The sequence below is a fragment of the Leopardus geoffroyi genome, chromosome C2 (genome assembly GCF_018350155.1).
Source record: "Leopardus geoffroyi isolate Oge1 chromosome C2, O.geoffroyi_Oge1_pat1.0, whole genome shotgun sequence".
NCBI lineage: Eukaryota > Metazoa > Chordata > Mammalia > Carnivora > Felidae > Leopardus > Leopardus geoffroyi.
In genome coordinates, this window is record NC_059333.1 from 67,186,027 (window position 1) to 67,199,162 (window position 13,136).

General features: G+C 33.0%; 1 protein-coding gene across 9 annotated transcripts in view; it reads left to right on the plus strand.

Moving 5' to 3' along the window:
• Nucleotides 1-13,136, plus strand: part of STXBP5L (syntaxin binding protein 5L) — a 377,555-nt gene that overhangs the window by 297,501 nt on the left and 66,918 nt on the right. For 6 of the 9 annotated variants that reach the window (XM_045502185.1, XM_045502187.1, XM_045502182.1 and 3 more), the window contains 2 exons: nt 3,483-3,548; nt 11,082-11,174. In XM_045502185.1, coding sequence (XP_045358141.1) covers nt 3,483-3,548; nt 11,082-11,174 — 159 coding nt within the window. The remainder of the gene's footprint in view (nt 1-3,482; nt 3,549-11,081; nt 11,175-13,136) is intronic. The other 3 variants (XM_045502190.1, XM_045502189.1, XM_045502191.1) reach the window with 1 other exon arrangement.

Sequence of the window (13,136 nt, forward strand, 5' to 3'; positions counted from 1 at the left end):
CAATAACAGCACAAAGGAAGTAGGTGGGAGCAAAGTTGTATTTGAGTAAGCAAACAAAACCAGATGGATTGACTGGAACAAATGAAGAGAACTAGAAATGATAAATTGCAAAGTTAATATACAAACTATAAATATATTTTTTGCTCACTTTCTTCTCTCAGGTTTTATAAAAACCCAAAGTTCTATAAAGTAATCATTATAATAATATGTTGCTGGATTTGTAACATATATGGATGTATTATGTATGCCAGTAATAGCACATAAAGGGGAAAGAGGAAATAGAAGTATGAAAGAATAACATTTCTACATCTCCCTGAAATTAAGTTAATATACATCTGAAGTAGATACTGAGAAGTTAAGATGTATATGTTATCTTAGAGCAATGCCAAAAATATGATGACAAAATCATTAAAGAAATGAATGAGTTACACTAGAAAATATTTAATGCCAAACAAAGCAGTAAGGAAGATTAAAGGGACAAAAAGACATGAGACATACAGAAAAATAAAGTAGAATGACAGGTGTAACCTAACTGTATCAGTTATAACATTAAATGTGGATAGATTTAACAATTCAATCAGAAGACAAAGACTGTTGAGCCAGATTTTTTTAAAAACCAAGATTTAACTCCATGCTGTCAGAGGCCACACATAAAGATGTAAATCCGTTGAAAGTTAAAAGATAGAAAAAAACCATGCAAACAGCAAATACAGCTGTAGTTAATATCAGACAAAATAGATTTTAAAGCAAAAAAAAGTTACTATAAATAGGGACATCTAAAATGAAAAAATGGTTAACCCATCTAGAAGATATAACATCTGTGCATCTGACGACCGATCTACAAAGTACATAAAGCAATACTTGACAGAATCAAAGGGAGAGAGACAATCCAACAATAATTACTGGGAATTTCAGTACTCCACTTCGAATAATGATACAAGAAGTAGACAGAAAACCAAAAAGGAAATAAAGACTTGAAAAATGCCACATACAAAACCTCTATACTGAAATCTACAAACTCATGAAGAAAGAAAAAATTTAAAACATCATTTAAATAGAGGAGAATACCATGTTTATAGGTTGGGAGACTGAATATTTTTAAAATATTTATTCTATCAAAATTACTATGGATTTATTACAGTCCAGTAAAAATTTGGCATATCCTTTTGTAGCAATTGACAAATTGATTCTAAACCTTATTTAGAAATGCAAAAAATCTAAAGTAATTAAAACACTCTTGGAAAAGAACAAAGTTGGAGTATTTTACTACCTGACTTTAAGATGTACTATAGGCCTGCATTAATTAGTGTGGTAGTCAAAAAAAGATAGACAAATAGACCAATGACTACAAAATACAAAGTCTAGAAGTAAACTTACACATATGTATCCAATTTATTTTTTACTAAGGCACTAATAAAAATCAATGAAAAAAGGAAAATCTTTTTAACAAATAATGTTGGAAAAACTAGACAAACAACATATAGGGAAAAATGAACCTTAATCTCGACCTCACACCACAATCAAAATTTATTTGAGATGAATTATAGTCCTAAAACTGAAAGCTGAAAATTAAAAAAGCTTCTTGGAGAATACAATAATATCTTCATGAGCATTGAGTAGGCAAAGATTACTTACACAGGAATTATAAAAAATTCACAATTAAAAAATTTCATAAAGGGTCCTTCAAGTAAACTAATCTCCTGAACATCAAAAGATTTCATTTTCATTAAGAAAATGACAAGATAAGTCACATACTGGAAGAAAATATTCACAGTACCTACTTCTAACAAAAAAACTCTTAAGTATATAAATAATTCTATTCAAGATTTGGCACATACTTGGTTCTGTAACCTTAAATTGTTTAAACTCTTCAAACTCATAGTTTCTTATCTGTAAAACATAAGAGGTGGGCTAGAGTACCACAGCAGCCTTTTCCTAAATTCTGTAATTTTTTGAACCATAGTAAGTTTATTGGTACAAATTATATCAAGAAAGGGGTGGTAGCAAGGAATATGGACAAAGATAGTTCTGGTAATTGACAATAGTTTTTAATAAGTACTTCTGGGTATAAAGATTTACATTAAAGTAGGAACTCTGAATATTTTTTATAAGGAAAAAGTATATAAGAATCTCTAACAAGTATAGGAAAACCATAATTAAGGATATTTTATGAATGCCACAGGAATGCAGGCTGGCAGATAGCAAGAATTATAAAATGTTTATTTATTGTGCCTATCCTTGTGTTTGTCAGTAGAGTTACATAACAGAGTATTAAAAATAAGAGAGGGGTGACTGAATGGCTCAGTTGTTTGTACCTCTGACTCTTGGTTTCAGCTCAGATTGTGGTGTTGAAGTTCCTGAGATCAAGCTCTGGCAGCACAGAGCCTGCCTGGGATTCTCTCTCTCTGCCCCTCCCCCACTCACATGTGCTCTCTCTCTCTCTCTCTGTCTGTCTCTCTTAAAATAAATAAAATTAAAAAATTTTTTTAAAAAGTAAGAGAAAAATGTAATGCTTATTATAAGAAGGAATTTGATATCATCAAATAAGTCACTTAATATGTATTATACGACACTGCATTTTTGTAAGTATAATATTTAGAATCTGTAGCATCCCTTAAAGTTCTTTTTAAAAGTCAATAAGCATTTATCTTGAAAGAAGATTTGATGGGGCGCCTGGGTGGCTCAGTCGGTTAAGCGTCCGACTTCGGCTCAGGTCACGATCTTGCAGTATGTGAGTTCGAGCCCCGCGTCGGGCTGTGTGCTGACTGCTCAGAGCCTGGAGCCTGTTTCAGATTCTGTGTCTCCCTCTCTCTCTGACCCTCCCCCGTTCATGCTCTGTCTCTCTCTGTCTCAAAAATAAATAAACGTTAAAAAAAAAATTAAAAAAAAAAAAGATTTGATTAGGTCTTTTTAAAAACTCCTTATAAATTGTATTATTTTTGTCTATTTTTAGATAAAACTAGGTCATTTATTAAAGTAGCTATTTCGTGTTAAAAAGTAAGAAAGGGGGCGCCTGGGTGGCACAGTTGGTTAAGCGTCCGACTTCAGCCAGGTCACGATCTCGCAGTCCGGGAGTTCGAGCCCCGGGTCAGGCTCTGGGCTGATGGCTCAGAGCCTGGAGCCTGTTTCCGATTCTGTGTCTCCCTCTCTCTCTGCCCCTCCCCCGTTCATGCTCTGTCTCTCTCTGTCCCAAAAATAAATAAACGTTGAAAAAAAAATTAAAAAAAAAAAAGTAAGAAAGAAGATTTTATATTTTACTACTATTATGTTAATTACTCCTTGTATATATCTATTAGTTATTGCTCCTTATTGTTTCTGGTATCACTTACTGAAACAAATTTTCAGAATCATTGTCATAACATGAGAATAGAAAAGTTTCACAGGGAGAAGAAAAACCTTTTGAAAATTTTAGGAATTAATATATAAGAATTATCTACAATTGTTAGCAAAATTTATCTAATTTCTTGTCATTTCATTTTCAGGTTTAACTGAGCTAAATGATAGTCCCGTTCCCCTGGAACTTGAGCGCTGCAAGTCTCCCACTTCAGGTAAACATGAATGTTAACTTTCAGCCTTCTTGTAATTCACTGCAGTAATCTACTGCTTTATTTTCTTAATTCTTACAATGTGAAATTCATAATTTTAGTAATTGTTTCTAATTTAGTTTCTGAAATTTTACCATAAGCAAATATATAAAAAATTCCTGGCCTCCCAAAAAATTAAGATCAGAGATATGAGTGTAATACATTTAAAGACATTTTAAACAAAGGTTTTTTTTTCAAAAAAAGAAAAAATGATAATATGCTGGAAGTAAAGCATCAAGAAAGCATGAGCCTACCAAAGTATATTAAAAATGTGAGTATAAAGATTCCTAGGAATAGGTCTTTTAAGGTGTACAAAAAAATGTTAGTAGAAATTGTTGGGTGGTGGGATTATAAATGGTTAGCTTATATTTTTTCATTTATTTACCTGATTTTTCTCCAATACATATACAGTATATGTAAATTTTTGAAGACCAAAAAATATTATGTATTTCTTTGACATTGAACTATATGTTTTCAGAGTATCAAAAAATTATAATTCCTTATAATTAATTTTTATTTTAACTTCATATAAATTTATAAACATTTAATGCCTTAAAAGCAATTAATTTTGGCTTTTGGAAATTCTTTTCTGTGATACTTCTTTAATTTACTCTCTTTTTTTTATGTTTATTTTTGAGAGAGAGAGAGAGAGAGAGAGAGAGAAAGAAAGAGAGAGAGAGACCATGAACGAGGGAGGGGCAGAGAGAGGGGGATACACAGAATCTGAAGCAGGCTCCAGGCTCTCAGCTGTCAGCACAGAGCCTGATGTGGGGCTCGAACTCATGCACTATGAAATCATGACCTGAGCTGAATGAAGTTGGATGTTTAACCTACTGAGCCACTCAGGCACCCCCAATTTATTCTATCTCTTAAGAGTTGTTAATTGTTTATCCTTATTCTTCAGAAATGTGAGGCAAAGTAGAATCTAGTGTCCTGTATAAAGTTTTCTTTTAACCCTATCTATTTAATCTTTATTTCATTGCTTTTATTTTAAATATGATCTCATACTTTTACCCTTTCTTTTGTATTTCTATCCTGTAGGCACCATCCTAATTTAGTCATTTAGTATCCTACATTTAGAGTATCACAGAAATGTTCTTAACAGGTGTCTCTGTGATCTCTCATCCTTACAATTCATTTTGCATATCATGTTGCAAAACTAATCTCCTTAAAATATTACTTTGATATTTTCTCATGTCATAAATCTTCAATATAAAATTCAATATCCTATATCAATTTAAATAACTTCACTTTAAATTCTCATCCATAAGCTAAATTTAAATTTTTAAATATTTTCTGAGAGAGAGAGAGAGAGAGAGAGAGAGAGAGAGAGAGAATACATGCAAGCAGGGGAGGGCAGAGGGAGAGAATCCCAAGCAGGCTCCACACTCAGTGCAGAGCCCAGCACAGGGCTGGATCTCACAACCGCGAGATCATGACCTGAGCCAAAATCAAGATCAGGTGCTTAACCAACTGAACCACCCAGGCACCCCTGTAATCTGAATTTTAATAGTAATATAGGGTTCAAAAGTCAAAGAGAAGTGGTATTTAAAAATCTTCTTCCCACCCTTCCCCATACTTTGTTTCCATCCTTTTGAAAAATAAACACTGTTACTTTCTTATTTATCCTTTCAATTTGTATTTGTAAACAAGCCAAAAAGACATAGTATATTCATTTTGGCTTCCTGTTCTATACACTAGTATAGTATATACATTTCAATATACTTTGCTTGATTCACTGTACTGTGTATCTTATCTTTCCATTTCATTACATAATCATTAGTTGTATGTTATTGAAATGCATGCAGTTACTATAATTTATAATTTATTTAGTATTTCACAAATTAAGGGACCCTTAGTTTGCTACCAGTGTTCTGCCATGTCAAACAATGCTGCAGTGACTACCCTTCATACCTTCCTTATTATAAACGTGTACAGGTAGGGGCGCCTGGGTGGCTTAGTCGATTAAACATTGGACTTTGGCTCAGGTCATGATCTCCTGGTTTGTGAGTTGGAGCCCGCATCAGGCTCTGTGTTGACAGCTCGAGCTCAGAGCCTGGAGCCTGCTTTGGATTCTGTGTCCCCCCTCTCTCTCTGCCCCTACCCTGCTTGTGTTCTTGTCTGTCTCTCTCAAAAATAAACATTAAGTAAATAAACAAACAAACAAATGTGTACCAGTAGATCTGTAAATTCCTAAAATTGGAGCTTCTGAGTCAAAGAGTATATGCCTATCTAATTTTTATAAATTTTCCCAAATTGCTCTCCTTAGAGTTTGCAGCAATTTTCTCTCTTGCCATCAGTAACATACAAACAATGGTTATCTTTTTTTTTTTAATTTTTGTAACGCTGGTAAGAAAAGGTCAATGTAGTTTCAATTTATCTTTCACGTACGTGATATTGAATACCTTTTCAATTGTTTAAGACCTATTTATTTTTTTCTATAAATCATCTATTCATACAATTTGCCCATTTTCTATAGAGTTGTCATTTTCATATCAATTTTTATTGCCTCTTTATAAATTAAGATTACCCTTTTATGACCTGAGATCCACATATTTTTCTCATTTTAACTTTGCTTGTGGTATCTCTTGCCTTACAGCAGTTTTTTGCATTCAGACATTTCCTTTGTGGACTTTTTTCTTTATGCTCATTAATTTAAATACAATTGTAATTATCTGCTTTTTAAAGTTTTGGTAGAATTCTCCCATCAAGTCACTTACCCTTTATAATTATTGATTTTGTATCTTCATATTGTCTGTAAAGAAAACTATTTTCATCCTAGAAATTTTCTAACAATATTCAATGTAACATACGCAAAGATTGTGGCTCTTTAATTAGGCTAGTTAATAGTCAATCTATTTTTCTGTTTTTTTTTTTTTTTAATTTAGAGAAAGAATGTGTGTGTGTGTGTGTGTGTGTGTGTGTGTGTGTGTGTGTGTGTACACACATGCAAGCTGGAGAGGGTCAGAGAGAGAGGGAGAGAGAATCCCTCAGCAGTGCAGAGCCCAATGTGGGGCTGGATCCCACAAACCATAAGATCATGACCTGAGTGGAAATCAAGAGTGTGACACTTTACCAACTGAGCTGCCCATGTGCCCCTTTCTGTTTTGTTTTTTTTAAACTTGAACAAAAGTTTTACTGGATTTTAGGGGTTTTAACTTAATTTCTGCTTTTAACTTTATTAGTTCCCTCCTCTGTTTTCTATTTTTTCACTTTTCAATTTTTTTGTGGTAGATGCTTAATTCATTTATTTCTTACATGTTGCTATACTAAGGTTAAATTCCCATTGAACTCTGCATTGTATGTATCAGAGCTTTTGATAAATTGTGATTCCATTAATAGTAATTTCCATATGGTAGAGTTTTTTTTTTCTTTTACCAGAGTTATTAATGTTAACTTGTAGCAGAATTAAGTAGCTATAAGTGCTGCTTCATTGTTATTTAAGTCTTTCATGTCTTTATATTTTAATTACTTGACTTGCCAAGGATGGAGAAAAGGAGAATTAAAATACTGTACTAATAATATGTTTCTATTTTTCCTTATATCTGCTGTGTTAAAAATATTCATGTGTAGATATTTTAAACTATATTGACAAAAAGTGCATCTTATACCATAAACCACCATTGTTCATGTCTTTTTACCTGAATTCCACTTTGTTTACTATTAATACTACAACTTTTCCTTTTTTGTTTGTTTCTTTGGAATTTTTTTTTTTTTTTGTATACCTTGGTCTTACCTCTTTAGGAGTAAACTTTTTTAACTGAGGTATAATACAGAATGTCTGTAGAACACCAGAAACCTCCCTCCTGCCTCTCAGCCACTTACTCTCACAAAGGTACCCACTGTTCTGACTTTTAACCATAAATTAGTTTTATGAGTTTTGGACTCTCATATGAATGGAAACATGCAGTATTTACTTCTTTTTTCTAATTTTGCTCAACATTACGTATATGATATTCAGTCACATTGAATGATTTTTAGTTCTGTGTGATACTCCATTAAATGAATATATCTATGCATTTTATTGTTGCTGCACATTTAGGTGGCTTTCAATTTGGGGTTATGTTATGACCAATCTTGTAAAATTTTTATTGCAAATATAAACTCATTTTTGTTGTACATGTTTCTGGGAGTGAAGCCTGGGGGTCATAGGGTATGTTTATGTTCAGCTTCAGTAAATACTACTGAGTTTTCTAAAATGATTGCACCAATTTTGCTTCCATTAACAGTATAAAAGTTTTATTTGTTCCACATACATCTTTCTCTCAGTAACATATTTAGTTTTCTTTTTAGAGGTCTTGCATACCTTTCACTAGATTTATTCCTTGGTATTTGGTGTTTTTATAGGTCATAATTTTTTTATTTTTTTCTTATTGTTTGTGACTAGGTTATAAAAATACAATTAATTTGTGTATATTGATGTCATCCAGAAAACTTGATAAATTCCAATAATTTATAAATTCTTTTGGATTGTCTATCCAATTATGCCTACTGTTAAAAGAGCAGTTCTATTCTTATTTCTAAAGGAAGAAATTAACTAGGACTTCCAATATAATGTTGAATATATATGGTATTAGCAAACATCTCTTATATCCAGTCTCAGGCATGTCTTTCAATATCATAATTAATTATGGTAATTATTGTAGGCTTTTAGTAGACATCTTGCTTTTAGACTTTTGCCTCTGATGTTTTTTTTATTATGTTAGGGTAGATCTGGAAACACCAGCAAGACACTTTTTCTTTTTGTTTTGTTTTGTTTGTTTGTTTTGCAAGGCAGAGTCAGGACTTTGCATGCCATAAGGTAGATTACTTCAAAGCAGCAAGGCTTTGACTACTTTTGTATTAGGATACTTGGGAGAGAAATGATTGGCTGTGATAAGATTCACTTATCACTTCAGTGCCTGATTTGAGACTGGTTTGCTGGGCAGGGCCCACTCTTCTTTAGTAGCAGCCTTAAATCATATTCACAGTTGAGGAATGATTTTTTTTTTCCTTATAACAACTTTTTAGTCATTTTATGTTTGTTAAAATATATGAAATCTATCCTTCTGGGAACAGTTCCAACAAAGTTTATTTTATCTTAAGAAAATTAGAAATAATATTTGATTATTCCATTCATTTCCCATGAAAAAATAAAAATAATGGTGTTGCATTAAAGGGTCTTTCTAAGCCCACAAAGCCCAATGCTATTCCTAGAATACCACAGCAACACATATACATAAAACTACATTCTGAAATCTCTTCCTATTGTAGGAATTGCTTTATTTAATCTAGATTATCAGGAGAGGTATTGTTAGGGTAAATGCAGACTTTTTAGTCCAATCTCATAAAACTAAAATGTAACCCAAAAAAGCACATTTAAGACTTCAATGGTAGTTTAAATCTCATGAAGCCTATTATCTCTAAAGGCAGAAAAGAATGAAAATATAAACAGTGAAAATGTTTAGATAACTTATAAAGGGCAGAATCAATATGTGTAATAAAGGGAAACTAGAAAATAATAATACATCTGACTTCTGAAAAAGAAAGAAAAGCAGCCATGCCTTCTAATGTCTCCTTGATTCACATGCTAAAAAAACTAGATCTGATTAATAATGTCAATTATTATGTTTGTATCTGGGTATATCTCCCCTTTTTCATATATATGTAGCATTTAAGAGCCAATACTACTCTTGTCTTTTTTTTTTTTTTTTCCTTAATGCAGTGGTTCTCAAACATAAGCCTGTATGAGAATGATGTGAACATTTTGTTAAACACAGATTGCTGAGTGCCAAAGATTCTAATTGGGCACTGAGTGTCTAGAGTGGGGCCTGAAATTTTGCAAAGCAAGATCCCAGGTGATGCCAATGCTTCTGGTCTCTGGACCACTTGAGAACTATGGCTCTGTGAAAATTTTTAAAATATTTTTTCAATAGTTACACTTACCCTCTCAGTATCTATTTTGTGATCTCAAACCTTAACCCCTTCAAAGTCTGATAAAAGTAGATTAGAACATTGAAGCAAAGAGCTGAGTAAGAATGGCTGGTAATTAGGCAAGCCAGAGACCAGTAATAATTTTATAATTCTGATTTTCTACATGGATCTCAAACTCCCTTTTAGCTCAATAAACTGCAAGTAAAATAGAGCAAAGTTTAAGTCTATTAAATATTTATTTGAGGACAATGAGAACAAAATAGGAATTCAGAGCTGAAAGAATCTCAGTGAGCCAACCAGAATGCTGATGTTCTTAACTTCCAGGATACTATAGCCATTTCATATTATTTATTCATTCACCCAACTATTTAACAGGTAATTTTCAGTATGTGTAGTTATGTAGATATTATGCTATCTATCCCTGGAGAATAAACTAATGAACAAAATAACATACTCCATGCCAAATAGACCTGACAGTGTATCTGCAGAAACCAACATTAAACTAATAATTTTACCAATAGTCAGCTGTTTTTCCTTAAAGCTGTGTAACCATTTTTCACTCACTAGGTAAGGCTGTGCAGTTTGTGTACTGCATAAACATACCTTCCAAGGGGATGAGCAGGAACATTCAGCCCTAGCTTCACTTACCTGGAACAGAACTGCAATCCGTCAAGGAAATAGACACCTTTTCTTTGTACAAAGAGTTGAAAACTACCCAAGCCTTCAACTGTAGGGTTATATCTGCCCACAAGATGTGCATTTTTCAAATTTTTATTCCTTAAAGGTGTGTCTTTAAAAATTATTTGCTCAGATGAACATCTTTTTCTAGGCTAGCATCGGGTTCTAATATTCCTGCTACCTCTACAGCCATCAATCCTCGTAATTCTCACTGTCCACAGTATACAATAGGCTTACTATGCTATCCAGTTCAAGTTAAGGCTAGGGTGATAGAATTATTTATCATTATTAAAATATGTTTATTTAGGTTTCTTTTTTTTTTTTTTTTAATTTTTTTTTCAACGTTTATTTATTTTTTTGGGGGACAGAGAGAGACAGAGCATGAACGGGGGAGGGGCAGAGAGAGAGGGAGACACAGAATCGGAAACAGGCTCCAGGCTCTGAGCCATCAGCCCAGAGCCTGACGCAGGCTCGAACTCACGGACCGCGAGATCGTGACCTGGCTGAAGTCGGACGCTCAACCGACTGCGCCACCCAGGCGCCCCTATTTAGGTTTCTTTAGTAAAGATATCTTTATCAAAATTTCATAGAGGCTAACATCACAAAAACTAACGAAGAAACAACCAGCTCTGTTCTCAAACCGGAGTTAGAACTAAGTCTTATAGCCTACATTGAATGCTTGTTCTGCATGGTTCTACATTTCTAGAAACCCAGGACATCCTCCAAAGAAGAAAGCTTCTTCCATTCAAATAGTCCTCTGTTAGGGCAGTGCCAAAACATCCAGATAAATGCACAAAATAGAGACCCTTCCAAATAGTTATCATGCAATTCACCCCTTAGATAAAACTTCTGGGTTCACCTGGGCTAAGAAATTATATGCCAATAGTTTTTATTCCCTTCCTTTAGGACTTGCTACCAGAACTCCTGAGGCAGCACCAGGCTTGTATAGGAATGAAATACCAGCTGTGAGACAGAGGAATCAAGTACATCACTTGCCAGGTGAAAGAGAAAATCTCTTTTGTGAACAAACAAGTTTTTCATATCTCTACAATTTTCTGGACTTCACAATTTGTCTCAAAAGCTTTATTCCTATCTGTGCTGAAAATACAGGTCCCTCGTGGTGAACGAAGACAAATTTCCCTGAAGTAATAAAACCATGGACACTGACTTCATTCAATACAAAACAGGAATTGTTAGGGCTTTTGTGAAAGACTTTGAAATGTTCTATAGAATTTTGATAATGTTGTTTTTCTGCTTTAAACCTGAATACTTTTATCATACCTATAAGAAAATATGAGGGGAGCAACAGAGAATTCAGGGAAACTTAAGAGCCAAAAAGTAGAGTGGTTTTGTAAAAATTCTCCTAATTCTTCATAATACAATTAAGTATTTTCTATGATCAGAAACTACTGTGATGAACCCTGAAATTCCACCAAAGAATTGCCTCAAAGGGGCAATGTTCTCTCAGAAATAGCAGAAAGGAAGGTCTTATAATCTGTTTTAAGCAGAGCCATTGAATATTTGATACTGCTCAGAGAGACCAAATCAAAATCAAACACAGGTTTTACAGCTTCCTTAAATTAGGCATTCATTACAAAATGGTTGTGACCAGATTTGCAATTTAAGAAGCATAAATTACCAATATTCTAGAATCCAAATAAGTCAGTAACCAAGGATCCTAAAAATAGTTGTAACCCATAATTTTCCAAACAGTAACTTACTTTTTTCTTATGTAATACAACACCCCTGTGATAGGCCTTTTTCTGAGGAGAAAACTGATGGTCAGAGTATTTAAGTAAGTAGAGCTGGAATTCTAACTTGGTTACATTTGGTTGTAAAGCCTATGCATTTTCCTGGTTTCATTAATAAAATGAAAAAAAGAAATATGAAAATTGCAAAAAACTAATCACAACTGAAATTAAAATATAGGCAAGCAGTGACAAAATTGCTATGAAGAGAATGTTTTAACAAAGAAATTCAAAAGAACTTAAGAAATATACTTTGCATGAAACATTAGAAATATAGTTTACCATTTAAGTTCCAGGAAAAGCTAGATACAAAAATGGTTTTTAGTTTTATAGTGCATAAAATCAACAAATTATCACATTTGAATTTATCAAGCCTTGTTTGCTAAAAATTGTAATCAATGTTGGTATAGTACTTTAAAGCAAACAAAGTATTTTTCATATGTATTATCTTATTCAATCCTACAGCAACTCTGAAGAAATTATGACTAAGGAAAAATTTCATAACTTGCTCAAGATAACCCTGCTAATAATAAATGACTTAGTCTAAACCAACTCGTATCTTCAGACTTCAAGTTCCTCTGATCCCAAATTATTTGTCCTCCTATTATGTGCTTTTTAAAAAAGTATGTTGAAGAAACTAGTTCTCTCTGGGATTTATAATTCAAGGTAGATAAGAACAGAAGTTTCCCAATCTTTTAACTCTCATTCATACAGCACTAATAACAAGTTACTGATTCATTAACACTGTCCAGATAGAAATAGGATATATATATTGATATTGATATTGTAAGAAAAGTGAAGTCATGACGTTAAACATTTTTTTAAGCTGAGGAAAATTCTAATAAAGATACTTCTTTGCCTGGATATGCCTTAGCAACTTCCTAAAAAGGTGAGGGCAGGGGGAGTAATATAGAGGCATGTAGGCCTTTCAGTGCTCTACCATGGATGGTGACTCCAAAATTGTGCATATGTGTTTGAACTGTACCTATATACATAGCAGGTATTTTTGTTTTATCTTAGTTTCTGGCTTAGGGAAGATACAGACAAATGAAATTTGTTACTTTGTTCCAACTAGTCAGTGAATGAATCAATACACAGATAAATTTTATAAACATTTCAATCTAAACAACTTTTAATTTATTGTTAGATTTATTTATTTTGCAGAAGACATCTAGGCCACACAAGTGGTATCTTCTGTATCATACATATATCA